General features: G+C 38.2%; 2 protein-coding genes across 4 annotated transcripts; one reads left to right on the top strand and one right to left on the bottom strand.

Annotated features, from left to right (window-relative positions):
- The first annotated feature begins 125 nt into the window (after positions 1–125).
- SSB (small RNA binding exonuclease protection factor La) lies at positions 126–10,493 on the top strand. Of its 2 annotated transcripts, XM_081242616.1 has the most exons (12): positions 126–240; positions 1,976–2,050; positions 5,507–5,610; positions 5,701–5,875; positions 6,530–6,637; positions 6,732–6,832; positions 7,925–7,996; positions 8,324–8,366; positions 8,887–9,027; positions 9,314–9,500; positions 9,623–9,745; positions 10,076–10,493. In XM_081242616.1, exons 2-12 carry the CDS (start codon positions 1,985–1,987, stop codon positions 10,183–10,185), a joined length of 1,230 nt encoding a protein of 409 aa, XP_081098742.1. In that variant the 5' UTR covers positions 126–240; positions 1,976–1,984; the 3' UTR covers positions 10,186–10,493. The 2 variants fall into 2 exon arrangements, with proteins under 2 accessions (XP_081098742.1, XP_081098743.1); XM_081242617.1 differs by lacking the exon at positions 5,507–5,610.
- METTL5 (methyltransferase 5, N6-adenosine) lies at positions 10,198–20,215 on the bottom strand. 2 transcript variants are annotated; one of them, XM_081242618.1, is made up of 7 exons: positions 19,962–20,215; positions 17,922–18,036; positions 17,357–17,538; positions 16,475–16,557; positions 12,318–12,369; positions 10,710–10,759; positions 10,198–10,286 (listed from the first exon to the last, which is right to left on the bottom strand). In XM_081242618.1, exons 1-7 carry the CDS (start codon positions 20,068–20,070, stop codon positions 10,248–10,250), a joined length of 630 nt encoding a protein of 209 aa, XP_081098744.1. In that variant the 5' UTR covers positions 20,071–20,215; the 3' UTR covers positions 10,198–10,247. The 2 variants fall into 2 exon arrangements, with proteins under 2 accessions (XP_081098744.1, XP_081098745.1); XM_081242619.1 differs by lacking the exon at positions 12,318–12,369 and having other exon boundaries at positions 10,203–10,286.
- Positions 20,216–21,179: the final 964 nt, after the last annotated feature.

Raw genomic sequence — 21,179 nt, 5'->3', positions numbered from 1 at the left:
ACTCCTCGACCTGAGGCCGGGACTTCTCGGCTTTGGGAGTCCGCGGCCGCGGCGCATGCTCAGAGCGCGGAGCCGGCTCGGGCCCTCCCGAAGCCCCGCCCACCATGGCCGCAAGGGCTGCCGGGACAACCCCCATCTTCTTTAGGCGCGTTGGGCAAGCCGGCGGCGCTAGGAATCGGAGACGTTGCTGTCGCTGTTAGTGACCCTGTGGCGCGTCTCTGTGGGACCGGGAACTTAAAGGTGAGCAACTCCAGGTGGCTAAAAAGAAGAAGGTACAAAAGGGTCTGCTTTGCGTGGTGCGCGACGGCGCGTTCCCTTTCCTTGCTGCCTCACGCTGGTTGCGTGCGCTCCTCGCCTTCCTCGCCTTCCTCGCGTTCGGGGCGAGCGCCTCGTGGGCCGCAGCCGGAGGCGGCGCGCTGGGCTGGGGAGTGAGGGGCGCGGGCAGCCGCGAGGTGGGGAGCCGGCCTCTGAGTTCCTCGCAGGAGCTAGGGTTCCCCCGCACGTGGTTGGGGCCCAGGCGACCGAGGGGTTGCTTTGGGACGGGCTGTGGCGGGTTCTTTGGACCCAGGCTGCCTGCATCCCCACTGCGTCTTTAAGGTTTCGTACCGCCACCGCTTTCCAGTGTCGCCGAAAGCGGATGTTTCTGTCCGGCTGTGTAAGTTTCTGGAGAAGTAGACGTGGGTTAAATGCCGAAGGGTTCCTTGGATCGTGTGGGACAGATTGGAGGCCGGGGAATCGGGGCCGCAGGTGTTCCCCTGGCGTCACTCTCTTGGGTTTTAATGGTCCTCATTCACTCACATCAAGGCTTCTGAGCGAAATTGGAAAGTGAGGGTAATATTTCACTTCTAGTTGTATGTACATTCTGAGAAAGTATCTCATGAAACGAAGTTCCAAAATTGGGTAGGCCAAAGAAGTCTTACAGGGACTAAATAGGTCTTTTATCTCACCCTTTGTTTTTATAGGGGGCCCTAGATCACAGTAATAGCTTAGGAATTATGATCGACAACCAATGCCTAAGATTGGCCAAATTTTGTAGTGAGATGTTGCACCATAGGAGAGCTTCCAGTGTGCCTCCAGGTTGTATTGCATAGCAATTACAAATTGTAAAGCCATGCCTCCAAGAAGTGTACCAGTCATAGTTCATCGCTAGAGTTAATTAATGGCAGATATCCTTGATGAATTCTTCTAAATATACTGTTGTACACGGTGTTTGGATGGTTTTAATGGAGCACTAGAAGCAAGTAATTTGAAGTCAGGAGACTTTGTTATCCCTAGCAAACCAACTTCACAGCTTCATTTTTTTCCTACAATGCTATTGTCAGGGATGTGAAACAGGAAACTGGCTGTAAGGTTAACCAATATATTAGTAAATTAGTAGGCATACGCCCAGTTTAGTGTTGTTTTAGTGTCCTCAGGTTCTCAAATGATCATTTTCATATGTTCCTTATCATTAGCATTTATTTAATCTAACCCTGACTGTATGTAGTGTTTGAATTTTTTTTACCTTAAAGTTTTGATACATAATCTTGTTGATAACAAGTTTTTGGTAAGTCAGCTATGACTACTTTTAAACGAAATTTGGCCCACACCAAACAAGACTGAGATCCATAGTAATATACTGACAGGTGATGATCTTAAACCTGGTTAATGATTGGTAAGTGGTTGAATGGAGTTTTTTCCCTCAGAGCTTTCTAGATCAGCTAAATGAAGATAACCACTCACTTTGTTATAGAAGATGGTAACAGTGATCTACTGGAAGGGGTGTGGATTATCCATAGTTTTTCATCACTAATTTCAAAGTTTTCTTTTGTTGAAATTTGAGAATTGAGTAGAGAAATTGAACCCATGAAATTAAAAATTACTGATTTTTAGGAAAACAGTGGGATATTGATAATTTTAGAACATCCTTTTAATGGTCTTGAGTTTTACGTAAAAAGTAAATAACTTTTTTATGCCAATTTGGGAAATGTTACAGATAGCCAGAATGGCAGAAAATGGTGATAATGAAAAAATGGCTGCTCTGGAGGCCAAAATCTGTCATCAAATCGAGGTATGATTCCTGTGGTATTACACTGCAAAACCAGGCTCTTTGAGAGGAAATTTAGGGCCTCAAAACAAATACAGATAGACCATTTCATTTCAGTATATTGACCTATTGAACTTTTGGTTTGTCTTTGATTCTTGGAGTTAGATAAACATACAGTAGTATACAGTTTTATATTGGTGGAGCCTAATTCTGAAACTCAAGAACAAAGACATTTCAAAAGGTAACACTATAGTGTTAGTTAACTTTTTTCTCCTAGTCTGTAAAGCGAGGATAATAGTGTACCCTCCTCATAAGGTGGTTGTGAGGATTACATTAGTTCACAAAATGTAAAACATTTGGAATAGTGCCTAGCACATAGTAAAATAATTTTTAAAATCCTTTGTAAAATACCTTCCCTGTTAAATAGCACATTATTCTTGCAGGTCCTAGTAGTTTTTCCTGCCAAATTAGGTGTTCTCAGCCATTTTAACTTTTTAAAGGTGTTTTTTGTTCTTCGGGTTTTTCTTTTTTTGGTGGTGTTTTTTTTTTGTTTTTTTTTTGATGTGACCATTTTTAAAGTCTATATTGAATTTGTTACAATATTCTGTTTTATGTTTTGATTTTTTGGCTGTGAGGCATGTGGGATCTTAGCTGGAACCTGCAGCCCCTACATTGAAAGATGAAGTCTTAACCACTGGACTACCAGGGAAGTCCCAGCCATTGTAACTTTTAAGAGTATCTGTTTTCTCTTAACATTTTTTTTGAATTTAGGTATTGTATTTAAGTTGATGCTTTACAGTATCAGTAATGGCTACATGGGAAATTATCTCTTAATTTATGTTTATATTCTTAATGAGGAACTTCAGATCATATTGTTTGGTGTTTTTTGCAACTCTCAGAACTTTTTTAAAGTTGCACTCCTCTGTTATTTTAAATTTCCTGTGTTACAGCGTTTTTAAATTAATTTCTTTATAATTGTGAAGAAAACTGTATATAGAGAAAGTTAATAATGTCCCACAACCTGCCACCTCTCAAATCTCACCCTCTTGAGGTAATCAAGGTTAAAAGCCTGATAAATACCTTTACACAAATTGGTCAGTGCTCACAGTAACATAATTTTTTCCCTTTCCCCCCACCAAACATAGGACACATTATGGGGGAGTAGTTTTGTATCATCAGTAATTTACATCATCCCCTATTTGATATGTAGGACATATCCAGTTTTTTAGCTGTAGTAGTTCCATGATGAATATCTTTTTTTTTTTTTTTGCGGTGCGCTGGCCTCTCAGTTGTGGCCTTTCCCGTTGCGGAGCACAGGCTCCAGACACGCAGGCTCAGCGGCCATGGCTCATGGGCCTAGCCGCTCCGCGGCATGTGGGATCCTCCCGGACTGGGGCACGAACCCGTGTCCCCTGCATCGGCAGGCGGACTCTCAACCACTGCGCCACCAGGGAAGCCCTATGATGAATATCTTTATATATAAATGTTACTAAACATGTTTATTGATTTCTCTAAGATAAAATTCCTAGAGGGAGATGTACTGCCTCAAGGGTTATACACGTTTTTTTAGAACTTTTGATTTTTTTTTTTTGAGGTACGTGGGCCTCTCACTGTTGCGGCCTCTCCCGTTGCGCACGCAGGCTCAGCCTCAGCGGCCATGGCTCACGGGCCTAGCCGCTCCGCGGCATGTGGGATCTTCCCGGACCGGGGCACGAATCCGTGTCCCCTGCATCGGCAGGCAGACTCTCAACCACTGCGCCACCAGGGAAGCCCCCCAGAACTTTTGATTTTTGATACTTACTGCCAGTTAACATCTCTACCTGCATGACCATTTCTCTGTGTTCAGGCCAATACTGGGTATTCTTGTCTTTAGAGTTTTGGCTAAATGCTTTTCATTGCTTTAAATTGCATTTATTTGGTTAATAGTGAGCTTGAACTTTTTAATGTTTATAGTACATTTTTATTTTTAATAATTAAAAAAAAAAGTCCTTTATTGGGACTTCCCTGGCAGACAAGTGGTTAAGACTCCATGCTTCCAATGCAGGGGGCATGGGTTTCATCCCTGGTTGGGGAACTAAGATCCCGCATGCAGTGTGGTGAGGCCAAAACAAAAATGTCCTTTACTCATTTTTTCTATTAGGGTTTTCAGAGGTTTTTTTTCTTCTTTGTTGATTTATAAGAAGTATTAATAAGCTTTTGTTTGTCTTTTACTTTTTATGCTACTTTTGGCATTCTAAGTAGTCACACCTGGGTCTTTTCATGTATACTTTTTTCTTTATTTTTATACTAAGGAAGAGTGCCTCTGTGCTTAAATTAGGTAAACACTCACCTAATTTTTTTTTAACATCTTTATTGGAGTATAATTGCTTTACAATGTTGTGTTAGTTGCTGCTGTATAACAAAGTGAATCAGCTATTTGTATACATATATCCCCATATCCCCTCCCTCTTGCGTCTCCCTCCCACCCTCCCTATCCCACCCCTCTAGGTGGTCACAAAGCACCGAGCTGATCTCCCTGTGCTAGGTGGCTGCTTCCCACTAGCTATCTGTTTTACATTTGGTAGTGTATATATGTCCATGCCACTCTCACTTCGTCCCAGCTTACCTAATTTTTTAACTTTTAAATTTTTCTAATTTTTTAAAAATTAGAGTGATTGGGCTTCCCTGGTGGCGCAGTGGTTAAGAATCTGCCTGCCAATGCAGGGGACACGGGTTCGTGCCCCGGTCCGGGAAGATCCCACATGCCGCGGAGCGGCTAGGCCCATGAACCACAACTACTGAGCCTGAGCGTCTGGAGCCTATGCTCCACAACGGGAGAGGCTGCGACAGTGAGAGGCCCGCATACCGCGATGAAGAGTGGCCCCCGCTCTCCGCAACTGGAGAAAGCACTCGCACAGAAATGAAGACCCAACACAACCAAAAATAAATATTAAATAAATTAATTAATTTAAAAAAAAATTAGAGTGATTAATCAGATTATTCTAGTTTCTTAAATTTAACAATCTATTCTTTCCACACTGACTTGAAATAAGAGGCTTTTCATATACCAAATCCTTAAATATGTTTTTGTTTTAAGGCTTTCTAATCTATTGTCACATCTGCTAACTATATTGTTTCAATAATTATTTTTAGTTTTATCTTTCTGTTAATATGTATTATAAATATTACAGTGTATTTAAGAGAAAATGTTTATTGCAAGTTTTTTTTTTTAAATATTTATTTATTTTCGCTGTGCCGGGTCTTAGTTGTGGCATGGGGACTTCTCAGTTGTGGCATGCCTGTGGGATCTAGTTCCCCGACCAGGGATCGAACCTGGGCCCCTGCATGGGGAGCATGGAGTCTTCCCCACTGACCACCAGGGAAGTCCCACCAGTTAAGTGTTGACATGTGTTTTTAAAGACTAGAACTTGGTGATGTAATGGTAATTTTTAAAACTCAGTATTACACAGTGCTCTGCAATATACTGTAATTATCTTGCAGTATTATTTTGGTGACTTCAATTTGCCACGTGACAAATTTTTAAAGGAACAGATCAAACTGGATGAAGGCTGGGTACCTTTGGAGATAATGATAAAATTTAATAGGTAAAAACCTTTTTTAAATTATAAGATTTTCTGCTAACAGCAAGTGCTACTACTAAGTTTTACAATGCTTTTATATATTTTCTTTTGCAGGTTAAACCGTCTAACAACAGACTTTAATGTAATAGTAGAAGCATTGAGCAAATCAAAGGCAGAACTTATGGAAATAAGTGAAGATAAAACTAAAATTAGAAGATCTCCAAGCAAACCCCTCCCTGAAGTGACTGATGAGTATAAAAATGATGTAAAAAACAGATCTGTTTATATTGTAAGTGGGCCTTTAATGCATTTAATTATATCTTAAATTTATTTATAAAGCACATAGGGTGGGTAAGAATAAGGGCTCAGGAATCATAGCTTCACCACTTACTGTATATCCTTGGGCAATATTCTTAGCTTCTGTAAGCCTTATCTTCATAAATGGGGCTAATATTTTTTACCTTATAGAACTGTTGTGAGAATTAAATGAAAAAACCCATATAACATTGGACAAAATCTTTGACATACATATTTTAAGTACCCAGTGCACATCAACTGTTCTTACTTATCAACAGCTAAACTTGTTAGCTGTTTTCTTTAGCACATTTATTTTTAAACAGATTTTTTTATTCCGCAAAAATTCAGACATACAGAAGTAGATTGAATATATAATGTACCATTATCCAACTTCAACAGTCACTAACATGATTAATCTTGTTTTATCTTTGGCCTATCTGGATTATTTTGAAGTGAATCCCAGATAAACGAGTCACTTCTATTGCACTGGTCAACAGTGGCTCTTAACCAGAGCTATTAAACATTTAAGAGACAGAGAAAGAGAGAGATATATATCCTCACTTCATTTCAAGACACAATAAATCAGAATTTGTGACAAATCGTTTACTTGAGTTGTCATTTGTACATTCCTTCCTACTCTTCACAGAAAGGCTTCCCAGTTGATGCAACCCTTGATGACATAAAAGAATGGTTGGAAGATAAAGGTCAGGTACTAAATATTCAGATGAGAAGAACATTGCACAAAGCATTTAAGGTATGGTTGTATGATGTAACAGACTTTTTCTAGTAGAAAAATACTTGGGATGTAACTTTAAAAAAAACCCCAACTTTTCTTCCACTTTTAATAGGGATCTATATTTGCTGTATTTGATACCATTGAATCTGCTAAGAAGTTTGTCGAGACCCCTGGCCAGAAGTACAAAGACACAGACCTGCTAATACTTTTCAAGTAAGTCAACTTGCTGATTTTTTTTTTTTTTTTGGCCACTTAGTTGTCTGGAATTGACACTCTGGGGTAAGGAGTATAGAATAACATTCCCTACAGTAAGACCAGTATTTTTAGTATCCTTAGGCATCCTTTGAGAAATGCTTGAAGTTTGCGCACTGGAACTACTAGTCCTTTGAGACTGTAAGGAAGTGTTAGGACCTTTTCAAGCAACTAATAAGGGAGGTTAAGTTTTAGTACTTACTTTGCATGTGAAACTTATAGTTAGGCTTGATGCTAAAATCTGAGCTTTTGGTGTGGTTAGAGAAAAATCACTACAATTTTTTAATCTATTCTTCTCGTAATCTGTATATGCCTGTATTTTTATACAGTACAAAGGATTATTTAATAGAGATTTGAATCACATTCTTGTTGTGTGTGTGTGTGCGCACCTGTGTGTGTGTCTAAAAATTAGGACAAACCAGGACATTTTCATGATATGGTTGTAGGGCCATAATCCCTTTTTGCATTGCAGTCTTCTAAATGCTATGTACTAAACCTGATGGACTTAGAGATGCACAGTGATAAATCATGCTGTCAGTGTTAAACTCTCAGAAAGATTTTTTTAACTTGTGATTTTCATAATTGCTCTTATTCTTGGGTCTCAGGGATTTCAGAATTTTTGCTTTTGTGAAATTAACACTAAAAAACTATGAAGCAAAGTAGTTGCATAACTTTTGGTATACTTTCTTTTTTCTATACGTGAAAAATGAAAATCAGCATGAGATTCTTAGCGAATATAGGGTTTCTTTTTTGTGGTGATGAAAATGTTCTGAAATTCATTAGTAGTGATGATTGTTGTACAATTCTTAATATACTAAAAGTCATTGAATTATATGCTTTGAAAGAATGAATTTTATGGCATGTGAATTCTTTCTTAGTAAAGCTGTTATTTTAAAAAATAAGAGTAACTTCCTTAATGTATTTTGAATTTATAGGTAATTTTGTTGATAGAGAATGTAACATTCATTCCTGTGTGATGTCTTAAATCATTCAATATAATTTGCAGTCCTCTTTGTTCTCATGAACTTAGCCTTTATATTTTGTGTCCTTCAGGGAAGATTACTTTGCAAAAAAAAATGAAGAAAGAAAGCAAAATAAAATCGAAGCTAAATTACGAGCTAAACAGTAAGTATGTTGAGCCAATCATAACATTTTAGTTCCTTAAAGCTTTGACAGGTAAAGTTATTGGTCCTGGGAACTGAGGCTGATGATGAGCTCTGAAATGAGTACAGTAGGCCTTTCTTTTGCTAATGAAACATTGAGGTCTTAAGCTGCCTTGATACTCTTGGGGCCACATTGTGTTGCACTCTAGCATCAGACAGTCAGAAAGCCTAAGGACTGGCTTTGGTTATTAAGTAGTTTAGTCATCATGCTTAAGGTTAACTTTACCAGGGTTTAATTTTCTCATACATGAAGTAAATGGAAACGTTCTAATGATATTTTTACTTGTAGAGAGCAAGAAGAAAAACCAAAGTTAGCAGAAAATGCTGAAATGGTACGTATATATTACTAAGAAATCCGTAATTCAAATTTAGGAGAATAAACCTGGGGACTTTTTTGTTTTGTTTTGTTTTTTGCGGTACGCAGGCCTCTCACCGCTGTGGGCTCTCCCGTTGCGGAGCACAGGCTCCGGACGCGCAGGGTCAGCGGCCATGGCTCACGGGCCCAGCCGCCCCGCGGCACGTGGGATCCTCTCGGACCGGGGCACGAACCCGTGCCCCCCGCATCGGCAGGCGGACTCCCAACCACTGCGCCACCAGGGAAGCCCTATATAATAACTATTATTTGCTGGAGAAGTTAAATAAGTTAAAATCAGAAGCCATTGTAGAACAAACGATGATAAAGGAAAATGCACCAACTACTTATTTAAACTTATACTACTTCAAAATAGCATTTTAGTTTCTAGTTTATTCCTTATATATATATATAGAGAGAGAGAGAGAGAGAGAGGTATATGCCATTTCTGGTTTGTGGTTGCTTTTAAGAAGCTTTTATCACCTTATATATTTTTATAGAAATCTCTAGAAGAAAAGATTGGCTGCTTGCTGAAATTCTCGGGGGACTTAGATGATCAGACGTGTAGAGAAGATTTGCATATCCTTTTCTCAAATCATGGTGAAATAAAATGGATAGACTTTGTCAGAGGAGCCAAAGAGGTTTGGAAATATTCATATACTTTTTACCACGCAGTTTAAAAATTCATAGAAACTTATCTTTTAGAAGATGACATTAGTAGAAGAAAGCAATTTTTTGTTAGTATGTTTATGAAAAGTTTCTACTTGGTCATTTACTTTGTTTTATTATTGCTGTAACTGGATGTGATGTCTGATATTTTCTGAATTGTGCTATAAATAACTGGTGGAATTGGTGACTTAAAGTTTTTTAATAACTTCCTGATGTTCAGTAAAATTCCCTGGCCTTTGTTTTCTGTCTTTGGTGTAGGGAATAATTCTGTTTAAAGAAAAAGCTAAGGAAGCACTGGATAAAGCAAAAGATGCAAATAATGGTAACCTACAATTAAGGAACAAAGAGGTCACCTGGGAAGTACTAGAAGGAGATGTGGAAAAAGAAGCATTGAAAAAAATAATAGAAGATCAACAAGAATCCCTAAACAAATGGAAGTCAAAAGGTCATTAATTCTGATTTTCTTTGACATTTAACTCATTTGCTTGGGTAAAAATTTTAATTGGTGGTAAAAGACATTGACAAGAGGTTTAAAACATTACGGATTTCTCAATTTTGTCTCTACAGGTCGCAGATTTAAAGGAAAAGGAAAGGGAAATAAAGCTGCCCAGATTGGGTCTGCTAAAGGAAAAGTACAGTTTCAGGGCAAGAAAACTAAATTTGATAGTGATGATGAACATGATGAAAATGGTGAGTTTTTTCTAGTAATTTTAAGTCCTTTGGTACTTTGATGAGAAATTATTTGTGGGAGAGAACAGCAATGTGGTTTTACAACTTCTGTGTAAGTGATGTTCTCAGATTGTGATTGACCCTGGTTATGCTATTTTACATGTGGAAAACAAAGATGTTGGGAAGCTAAGTTTAGAGAGCCAGGTCCGTACTAAAGGAAAAGGCTTTTCTCATTGGTGTAGGAAAGTTGTTGCTAATCTGTTTAAACAATTATTTTTTATAGTTATGCTCAGTATTAAAATAGAGTAATGCTTACAGTGAACTTAACGAAAATTAATTGTCATTGTATAGGTAAAAAGAGTAAGAGAAGTAAAGCAGTAAAAAGAGCAAGAGAAGAAACAGACCAAGAAGAACCTGCATCAAAACAACAGAAAACAGAAAATGGTGCCGGAGACCAGTAATTTAGTAAACATTTTTTATTCATTTTAATTAGATTTTAAGCTGCTTTTGTCTTTGGAGGCTTTTAAAAAGAAAACCGGATTAGGTCCACTTCAATGTCCACCTGTAAGAAAGGAAAAGTTTTTTGTTGTTTAACTTGTCTTTTTTTGTTGTTATTGTTACCAAAATGAGTATTTTTTTATGTATAATTCTGTTCGTGTTCTTTCAGATTATTCAAATATCAAAAGAAACATTCTAACATTAAATTGCCTTTGTAATATGAGAATGTATTAGTACAAAGTAATAAAATGTATACTGCATAAAAATAAAATTAGTTTATTTTTAATTTTTGTGCCCAAAGTATTTGAGAATTTATCTTAAACCAGCATATTGGCTGTAGTGGTTATAGGCCCATCCCAGAGTTAAGTATTTATCTTCTAGGCTGGCTTTCTGTATTCACTCAAACAACTTGATAACATTAGAAATAATTACTTACTGTGAAGTTTTTCAGTACTGAATGTAGATAAACCAGAATCAAGAGACTTACTGATTTTCTTTTATGAAACTTGTATGATGCCGGCAGGTCATATCGTAGCTCTACAAAACAAAAGCCACCTAAGGGTAAAAATTATACTTCCAAACATTTACCGCCCTTGACTTAAAAAAAAAAAAAAAATTAAGGAAGTACTAAATGCTGATAAGCCAAACATTTCAGAGCTGTCACTTAATTTATCCAGGACTGATTTGATATATCCCCACAATAAACCATGGCAAACTGAGCCTGGCATTTGTTTTGGTCATTTATATCAAACTTTGAGATTATGGGGAAGAGTATAGAAGGTTAACAAGTGGACAAAAAAAGTATATCCTATGAAAATATGATAGTATCTTCCTATTTTTAATTTCCTAAATAATCTATAGCTACCAATTGCATAACAACCATGCTTATTTTTTAAATTTCCAGTTTGGATTTTAGTAATGGTGGTAAGTAACTAATTATTTTCCTACTGAGCTCTCAAATGAAAAACCACTTTTCATATTCTTTTCTTCTAAAGGATAATGTAGGTTCTCAAAACTTAGTACTGATCAACTTTAGAGGGATGGCAGTAAGTCTACCTACCTATGCTTCATATTTTGCAATGAATTCTAACTCTCTAAATCACAGCTTTCAACTTTTAATGTGCAATCAAATCACCTTCAAATCAAATCAAATCCTGTTCAAATGCAGATTATAATTCAGTAGGTCTGGGTGCAGCCTGAAATTCTTCAAGTCTGACAAGTTCCCAAGGGATGTCAATGCTGATGGTCCACATTTAAGGACCACACTTGGGGTAGCAAGGCTCTGGCTTGGTGTGCTACTACTGGAACTGTTCTAAGGTCTGCATGTTGCATATTATAATACCGTAAACTAGGTAAGGAATGACAATACTGAATATACTAGGAAGACAGACTTTTACACATTACATTACTAATTATTATGAAGGCAATAGATCTAGTTATGTGGTTAACACTATTAGTACCAATCCAGTCAGTTTATTATTGTGTAAAAAAATTTCCCCCTTATTGTACTCTTATTTCAGGCTTTTCAGAATTACTTGGATTATAGTTAGCTTCTAGTTACATGCTTTTCCCATTTGGATGTTTGTGAATATTCAGTTTACTAATAAAAATGTATCAAACATGATTTACATGGTGTGGATGATGATATTCTATCCCCCACTAAAAAAATTAAAAGCTTCATGTTATTTGACTCCAGGGACAATTAGAAAGTTGAAATAGAAGGGTAATCCAGGCATAATCTGGTGGTATTTTCCAGGAATGAATTTCAAACTAAGGCCTGACAAACTCTAAGCCCAAGCTTTTAAGTCACTGTGATGATTATAAGGTTCTGTCTGAGCCTGGAAGGAACAAATACTTGGGTGCCATTAAAAGTTTTCAGTAAAATGCATAAATTGGGACAGTCTTGGGCAAACACTGATACCCTGCCTTTATTCCGTTTTCAACCCACTACCAGCCACACACATTTTGTCACACTAAAATACATGTTCTACAATATCTTTTCTCAGCACATGTAAAAATTCTGGTTAGGCTAATGCCTGTTGGCCTTCGTAGATAATTAGGGTTGAGATTTGTTTAGGAGAAACAATTATCTTACCTGCAATAATATCTATCTTGATTTTCCATTCTGCAGCTTTCTTTTGAATATGCTGAACATAAAATAACATGTTAATGTGAGCTGATCTTTAAACAGTTTTTTAAAAATTGCTTTTTACTAATACTTGATTGTAAGTAAGTTTTCAAGCTTTTAAAATTTCATTAGAATTTAGACCCTTAAAATTTTTTCAATTGGATGAATATTTTGAAAATACGAAACCAAGCCATTTAATAATCTGAGCCAAATTACATAATTAAATTCAAGTAATAAAGCTATTATTTCAGAAGTGCATCAAAGTAAATGTACTCATGGTTTCTGCAGCATTATTTCATCAATATATACAGGTATCCTAGAAACCATTCAGCAGAGATCTATGTCCATGAGCAATTCAGTGGCAGTATGGTACAGAGGTTAAGGACATGGTTTCTGGAACCAGACAGCCTGCATTTGAACTGAAGCTCTATTAGCTATGTAACCCTGAGCAAATCACGCATTTTTTGTGTGCCTCAGTTCCCTCATCCGTTAAATGAGGATGATAATGATATCTCATCAGATTGTTGCAGAATGTGAAAAGTGCTTTGAACTGTGGTGGCATACAGAGCAAGTACTAAATGTTAGCTATTTATAGGTCTAAGAATTTTGAACCACTTCCTAAAATTTGTGATTACTAATTTGTTATAAAAATTGCTTTATGGGGCTTCCCTGGTGGCGCAGTGGTTGAGAGTCCGCCTGCCGATGCAGGGGACACGGGTTCGTGCCCCGGTCCGGGAAGATCCCACATGCCGCGGAGCGGCTGGGCCCGTGAGCCATGGCCGCTGAGCCTGTGCATCCGGAGCCTGGGCTCCGCAACGGGAGAGGCCACAAAAGTGAGAAGCCCGCGTATCGCCAAAAAAAAAAAAAAAAAATTGCTTTATGAATTAAAATATATACACAACACTCCAACATTAATAAAAATGGAAAAAAAGTTGCCCATAATCCCCTAAGTAAATTTTATGCATAATTTTCTAGAACTACTGTAGTAGAGATAGCAGTATTTGGTATAAGCATTTTGTTCATGTTGGTAGTGTTCACAGTACTCAAACTGATTGATAAAATACTCAATTATCCCTATGTTTCAGGTTCAAATATTTCCATTATAAACAATACTGACAATATGTTTGTGCTTGTAGTCTGTTCTTGAATTTAATAATCCCAGTTCTGGGCATATTTTTTCCCCTACTTTGAGATCTAAAATTTCTGTATAAGGATATAGACTTTAAAACAAATAATATTATAATTTAATGGAATCCTAGCATCCTTGGTAAATTTTTGAGAAATAAAGTATGATGACATTTCTTTGCTATCTGAGCCCTAAGGTTAGTGAAAGAGGTTTTAGATGTTAGATTATACAATGGAATGTGGTTGGTTCTGGCAGAGATGTCAAAGAATAAATGGGGTAAGCTTGGGATAAACACTGAAAGAACAGTGCCTGGCCTACCTACTTTGCTTTAACTATAAGCCAAGAACTAAATTCTCACAATGCCTAATGAAAGAAGATATGGCAACAGCCGTAAGAGTCATCCAGATTATTAACATAACTGCCAAGATACGCTTATATTTTACCTAAGTATTTCTATCAAAAAATTCTATCAAATGCACCTCTATTATGAATCGAGGGCCAAGCACTTTTAAAAGACAACGGTCTACAGTTAACGGGTCTGAGGTAAGCTTCAATAACAATGTTACTAGTTATATAGAATACTTAAAACAAGCAAAATTATCACAAAGGTTAGAGCAGATATATCTACAGCATAAACTAAGGACTGTCTTAGAATTAGAAGTTCATTATCATACCTCCTTCACAGTATGCACAATACACACCAGATTAATTTCTCAAATTAGTTAGTTGCTGTGCTAATGGAAATACTTCTACACTGCCAAAATAAAAATGGATTTAAGTAAATATTTGCTTAAAATTCTATGAAGCGGATCAAGACAGTGCTGATACTGCTGCCTCCTGGTGGTGGAACATGGCAATACCCAACAGTGAAGATGGGAGTCCCTTGACTACAGGCATTCATTCAATTAATTAGACTTTGCTGCTTAACTGCACTTTTTATTGGCATATTTTACTTGGTTTGCATGAACTGTATATCAGCAATATAAAATTTATGTTATGCCAAACTGCAGAAGAGTTCATAGCAGGCCTGACTGCTTATCCTTAGGTCTACATGTTAAGTTTGGCCTTTGGCTAGAGTATGGGAACTTAGATTTTGGGAGAGTTTCCACTCCCCATCCCTTAATAATAGTGGCTCACTGTGTGTAAAATGTTTATGCTGAGTACCTGTTTTGTTACTGGGAGTCTGGAATTTGGGTATGTGCCAGGCAGGGGGTGCCTATGTGATGAGTACCCAATAAAAACCCTTGGCACCAAGATTCCAATGACTTTCCCTGGGTGACAACATTTCACATGCCTTGTCACAAAACTTCTTTGCTGGAAGAATTAAGTGCATCCTGTACGACTTCACTGGGAGAGAACTCTGGAAGCTTGCACCTGGTTTCTCCTGGACTGTGACCAATGCACCTTTCCCTTTGCTAATTTTGCTCTGTATCCTTTAGCTGTAATAAATCCCAGTCAAGAGTATGATGATATGCTCAGTCCTATGAGACTTCCTTGTGAATCATCAAACCTGAAGATGATCTTGGGGACCTCCTCAACACAGGCTTTTTTAGATACCAATAATTCCTGGTGTTTGTTTTCACTTACTGAATGGGGATTTATTGACCAGTAAAGTCATGTTGTGTTCTGCTGCTTACCTGCAGGTACCACTACTAACTGTTTAACAGTATACAGGCATACCTTGGAGATATTACAGGTTTGGTTCCAGACCACCGCAATAAAGTGAATATCACCAGAGTGAGTCACCTGAATTTTTTTGTTTCCCAGTGCATATAAACGTTCTGTTTACACTATAAGTGTGCAATACTTTATTGCTAAACAATGCCAAAACAATTATAATAGTAATATCAAAGATCACGGATCACCATAACAAATATAATAAAAAAGTTGGGAATACTGCAAGAATTACCAAAACATGACACAGAGACACAAAGTGAGCAAATGCTATTGGAAAGATGGTGCTGACAGCCTTGCTTGATGCAGGGTTGCCACAAACCTTCAATTTGTAAAAAATGCATTATCTACACAGTGCAATAAAGCAAGTGGCAATAAAACAAGGTATGCCTGTATATATTTTTAGCTATGTAATTTTATATATTTTTAAAGGTTATTAGATTACCATATATTCATAATTTGTTTCCAACTGAATTCCAGTACACTGCATTTATACAAGTAAAATATTTTTCCTACAAAACTACTTAAAAATCTCTTAATACGTGTCTGATTTAAAATAATAACAGCTAACATGACAATTGCCAGACACTATTTAAGTGCTTTATAAATATTAACTCATTTAATCCTCACACCAACCCTGCAAAGTATAAGGTGCTCTAAGTTCCTCATGCTGTAAGAGTATAGGCGAGTACAGGGTAGGTGACGAAAATGAACTCAAGTACCTTGACCAAGATAAGATAGCTAGGAAGCAGCAGAGTTCAGATTTGAATCTAGGTAGGCTGGCTCTATAGTCTGTGTTCTTGATCACTATGTTAAACTGACACTAAAAAAAGGTACCGCCTGACCCCCAATTTTCTGGAATACATCCTACACAGCTTTGTGTTATGTGCTGACAGTGAAGAACAATGGAAGAAGTGGGTTCTGAACTCAGATCAGCTTAGCCTCCCAGGTTCAGTGTTCTGAAAAACCAGGCCGCCCTTGCCTCCCTTATGCACACCAGGCCACACCAGGACACTGGGACGGACCAACCAGGGCTTACGCAGGCAAACCAGGACATACTGGAACCACCGTTACACCTACTCCTCTATTCCTGAATTATATAATCACTCTCCTGTTAACAGCTCCTGCCTGAACAAACCTTTGACAAAATAAAGCTAATCACAAATGCTAGCTAGTTAAAGGGAAAATTTATTTTCTAAGTGCCAGATGTTTTAAAAGTTCAGGAGAATTAGATACCCTGGTATTTAGTATTCACAGTAAATCCTTAAAATACTGTCATGAATTTTAAAATAAATGACAGAATATTATGATGATTTGAACTTACTTCTCTAGTTGAGGATTTGTGTAAAGAATATACTGCTGTTCTTGCCATTTCCAAAGCAGTCTTCAGAAAGGCCATATCTGTCCCTGTTAAGAGTAGAAAAAGCCCCTATTTACATTATATACCTGTTATCAAAATAGAAGATTAAAGGAATACTAAGTATTTAGAAACATTTTTTTCCAAACTCCAAAATAGCCATTTCTAATTCTTTCTGTAACAAGACAGGGTACAAATAACCAAGATATCTAAATATCTTTTAAGGTTGATGGAATAAAACCAGAATTATACTGTCCCATTTAAATGAGGCTAAAGTAAAAATTTTAATATTATATTCCAAATTAACAACTTTCAAAGAGGGCAGAAGCGAACAAGTAAAGTAGTAATCAGAAAGGTGGGGGCAGGTGGAGGGAGGACTTTTTAAACTATGCGTGTCTTTTCCTCTTCTTACTGACTTCTTACCCTCCTTGCCCCCAAAATACATAAAATAAATAGCCACAGTGAGTCACTGTTACTGATGGACACATGTTGAAACCTTCAAATGTTGAGACATTAAAAAGAGGTTCTAAAAATATAAAAGCCTTTATAGGATTTATACTCACTCATAAGGGTTAGGTAAATCATTCTAGAAAGCAGATGAAGAATAAGTAATAAGTGGATAAATTTGTTCACTTAGCACAAACTTACGAAAACAAAGATTGAAAAATTCAATTCCCTAGCCATGCATTAAACAAACTGAAATTCAAACTGTAATAACTATACAGGTAAGAGATTGGTTTATTTAATGAACAGTGATAAAATCACTTAACCCAAACCATCAATGAGAAAATGGTTTTTAAAACTTGCTTTTCTACAAAGACACCAGTACATATGATTCTTATTACTAACCTTTATTATTTTTGGTCCCAAAGGGAGGATTCATAATTACTGTATCAAATGACTTGGGCATTCTGTTAGATAATGAGCACACATCACACTGAACCATGTCAACATTTGTTAACTCAAACTCTTCTACATTCCTATTAAATATTTCCAATGCATCTTCATCTATGTCAAATCCAACACACAACCTATAAATATAAAACACAAAGTGACTACTACTTAAAGCTCCCCAGTCAACACAACAACAAAACCAAAACCATGTACCTTTTTAACCCAACTGACCAAGTGACAGTGAGTGTTGTCTTTTAACAGCATGATTTCCCAAACTGTCAGGGGTTGGAAACGCAGGTTCATATAAAAGAGGGGCACATGACTTCTGCTGTTACTGTTTTTTATTGTTTTTTTTTTTAAGTTTGTTTTGATGTTCTGCCCATTCTAAATATACTCAGTATTAGATTCTTGCTCCTCTCATCTCACACTATAGAGCCCCATAAATATAAATCAGTTGATTTTATTTACTCTTCTTATTAAAACCATCCCATACCCAAATAGTATGTACTGGATCACATACCCTGCTCCCAGCATTGCAGTTCCAATGCTAAGCACTCCACAGCCACATCCTAGATCTGCAACCACTTTATTTTCAATGTCATCATATGTGTTATGAATTGTATAGAGCATACATGCTGAATGATAAAAAAAAATATTAAGGAATAAGTAGGCAAGTTGATGAACGAAATCCAACTTGTGCAAATGACTCTTTGTAAAACAGTTTCTTATCTTGCATTATTTAGACCTCCCCTAAATCGTGTTCCAGATTATTAAAAAAATAGTAAGGTATAATAACTTGGTATGTAGTAAGGATAATAACACATACCAGTGGTTCCCCCAAACTAGTCTCTGCTGACAACGCCAAGAATGACAAAACTTTGAGGTAAAATGAGAAAAATAAGGTCAAAATGTTTTATTTTTCCTCAACCTGTTCAAAACATTGCCATACACATATACATATATCAGTTTTTCTTTGATGTTGAAATATCACTTTTATGAGAGGATGGTAAGAGTAAATAGGTTTAAAAAATATCTTTCCTTGTCAAAATATAGACCTGGGAACCCTATATCAGTTTCCAAAATTGTTGTGAAATTTTACTGATCTTTGAAATCTGTAAGTCTGGGAACCACTAATACTGAACAAGCATTAACATTAAAACAGAACTTTTTTTGCAGCAAGTTTGTCACCATAACACAGGTACTGTAAGTTCAAGCTAGAATGGGAAAGGAAAAGACCTACATCCACAATATAGCCTTTAGACGCATATATTCACACACATATATTCATGATCTACAGACACATGTATCTACTAATGAGACCTGATAAAAGAACTATTGAGAAGCAGAACAGAAGCTGCTGAGATGAGAAAGGGATCTTTCAAATACATGAAGGTTGGGGCTATACTGAAGGTTAAGCATGAGTAACTTCACTGATATCTCCCTGTGGATATCTGAACCCACCAAGGGCTGCTGGCCATCACTGATGCCCCAGGATCCAGAGGTTTTATCAAAAACACAATTACAGGGACATGTCAGGCTGACTGTGCTGTTCTGATTATTGCTGCAGGTTTAGTGACTTTGAAGCTAGTATCTCAAAGAATTAGTACAACCATGTGTATATTACACACTGGCTTTGAAACAACTGATTGTTATTTGGAAGAAAAAAAAAAAAGGATTCCACTAAGAAACCCTGCAGCCAGAAGACATTAAAGAAATCATTATCTAAATTGAGATAACTGGTCTTACCTCAGACACAATTTTGTGCAATTTTTGGTTGGAACTATGACAATATGTTGGGAGTTAAGTGGAGGTATACTTTTTCCTTGACTTTCTTTGGCAGCTTAGAAACAGAACTATGTTGAAGTTAGGGGGACTCCTCCTTGCAGATGTTCCCAACAAATTAATTTTCCTAAGACTCCCTCAATGACTTTGGTAATATGTTTATTAAATATAAATGGTTTTTCCTGTGTTCTTTTACTTCCAGTATCAATCTCTCACATCAAGCAACACTGCTGATTCTCCGATCATTTGTTAAAATTGAAATGCATCCTCATCTTTAATATAGCACCTATTATGGATTTGTTAAAACTCAGTCCTTCCACTACCAACTCTAGTATTCATTTCTAGGGCAGAGTATAGCACGTAGGAATCTTCGTACTGGCAATTCGTTACACCGGGAAATGGATCCTTATTTAGCAAGTATTTACTGAGCTCCTGAGCGGTACCAGGAACTCTTGTAGGCTCTGGGAATTGTGTGAACAAGAGCAGCACATTTTTGCCCTCAAGGAGTTAAGAGTGTAATAAGATTAACAAACACGTTAAAAAGTGTCTGACAGTGTTGAGGGGTATGCAGAAAAACAAACAGTAAAACGATAGAGTGTCTCGTGCGTGGGATGTGTTCAGGGGCAATGTCAAGGAAGTCCTCTCTAACGCAACATGAAATCTTAGAGCAGAATTCCTCTAGACTTTCTCTGTATCCAAATAACTGTTCTATTTTCACAATGGAGTGGGTAGACAGGACTAACCTGCGAGACAAGGGCATGGTAAGCTGCCGCCCTACCTGCAATGTGCGGCCTGGTTGGATACTGTTCTAGAAGGAGCTTGGGCTTTTCGAATCCATCCACTTGTTGCAGGCGACTCTCTAGTTCCTTCAGCCTTAATTTCTTCATGTTTTAAAAAGTGTGCGTTCGCAGGGTTTAACGGCGCTGGATCTGCAGAGAAACCTACTTCACCGGGATCTCCCCGCCAACTCCGATCCCCCGCCCCTTTTTCAGGGCCGCGGGCTGAGGGCCAGGCTGGGAACGCAGGGCGCGAAAGGTACACCCGGCTCAGGCGGTTCTCGTTCTTCTCCCCGCGCCAGCGGTGGGCAGAGTCCTCGGCCAGCCTTCGGTCCGCCTCCAGGGTACCCCGCACCGATACTGGACTGGAGTCGCCGAGGTCTCCTCATGCCGCGTCTCCACCCTTCCACAGGCTGCTCTCGCCTGGCCCGGGACCGGAAGCGCCGTCACGCACGCGCACACGCGTCCGCCATCCAGCGGCCCCACGCCGAGCTGCAACCGCGGCCCCGCGCACGGGTTCCGATGGCAGCCGAGCGCTTCCTTCGCCTCCACAGCGGCGCGGTCGGCGCCCGCAGGAAAGCCCGCCTTTCTCTTCCCGCAGGGACCGGCCCCCGACACCTGTCGCGTGGCCACTACCGTCTAGTCTTTCCTTGAGTACCGTCAGATCCTTGAAGGAAGTGGGGAGAAAGAGGGTGAAGGTGAGGGTGAAAGTCACGGTCGATTTGTTTTAATGCCCACTGTGGTCCTTTCTGCCTCCTGTCTCCCAAGCTCCCTCTCAAAGAGTAGCAACCTCCACTCACCTTTGCTTTCTTTGCCATTCGCATGCCCTACTTTGTTTCCCTCTTTTTAGGTCAACTGTGTCACTTACCTCAGCTCTTACAGCGTGGTGATGTCCGAGAAGCCCAAGCAAGAGAGAGTTTAAAGAATGGGAAGTGGTGTCAAATGCTGGAAAGAAGTTAGGCTTTTATAGAGTAGGAGCAGAAGCTGAGTTGTCGCGGATGGAGAACTGAATGGAAATTAAGGAATTAGAAAGAGTAAATGGGAACAATTCTTAAGAAAAGTGACTAAGAGGAGTGAGAATGGCTGATGCTTAGTAAGGTTGGGGAAAGTTTTAAATTTATTTATCTTTTAACTGATAGAAGGATCTGTGAACATACCTAAATTCAGACAGAATAGAGGTAGTTGAAAGGCAGGGGTTCAAAACGCAAGAAAGAGGATAT

This window comes from Mesoplodon bidens (genome assembly GCF_964165515.1).
Source record: "Mesoplodon bidens genome assembly, chromosome: 8".
In the NCBI taxonomy this organism is placed as follows: Eukaryota; Metazoa; Chordata; class Mammalia; order Artiodactyla; family Ziphiidae; genus Mesoplodon; species Mesoplodon bidens.
Note: the sequence above shows the minus strand (reverse complement) of the source record. Positions and strands in the feature narration are given on the sequence as shown.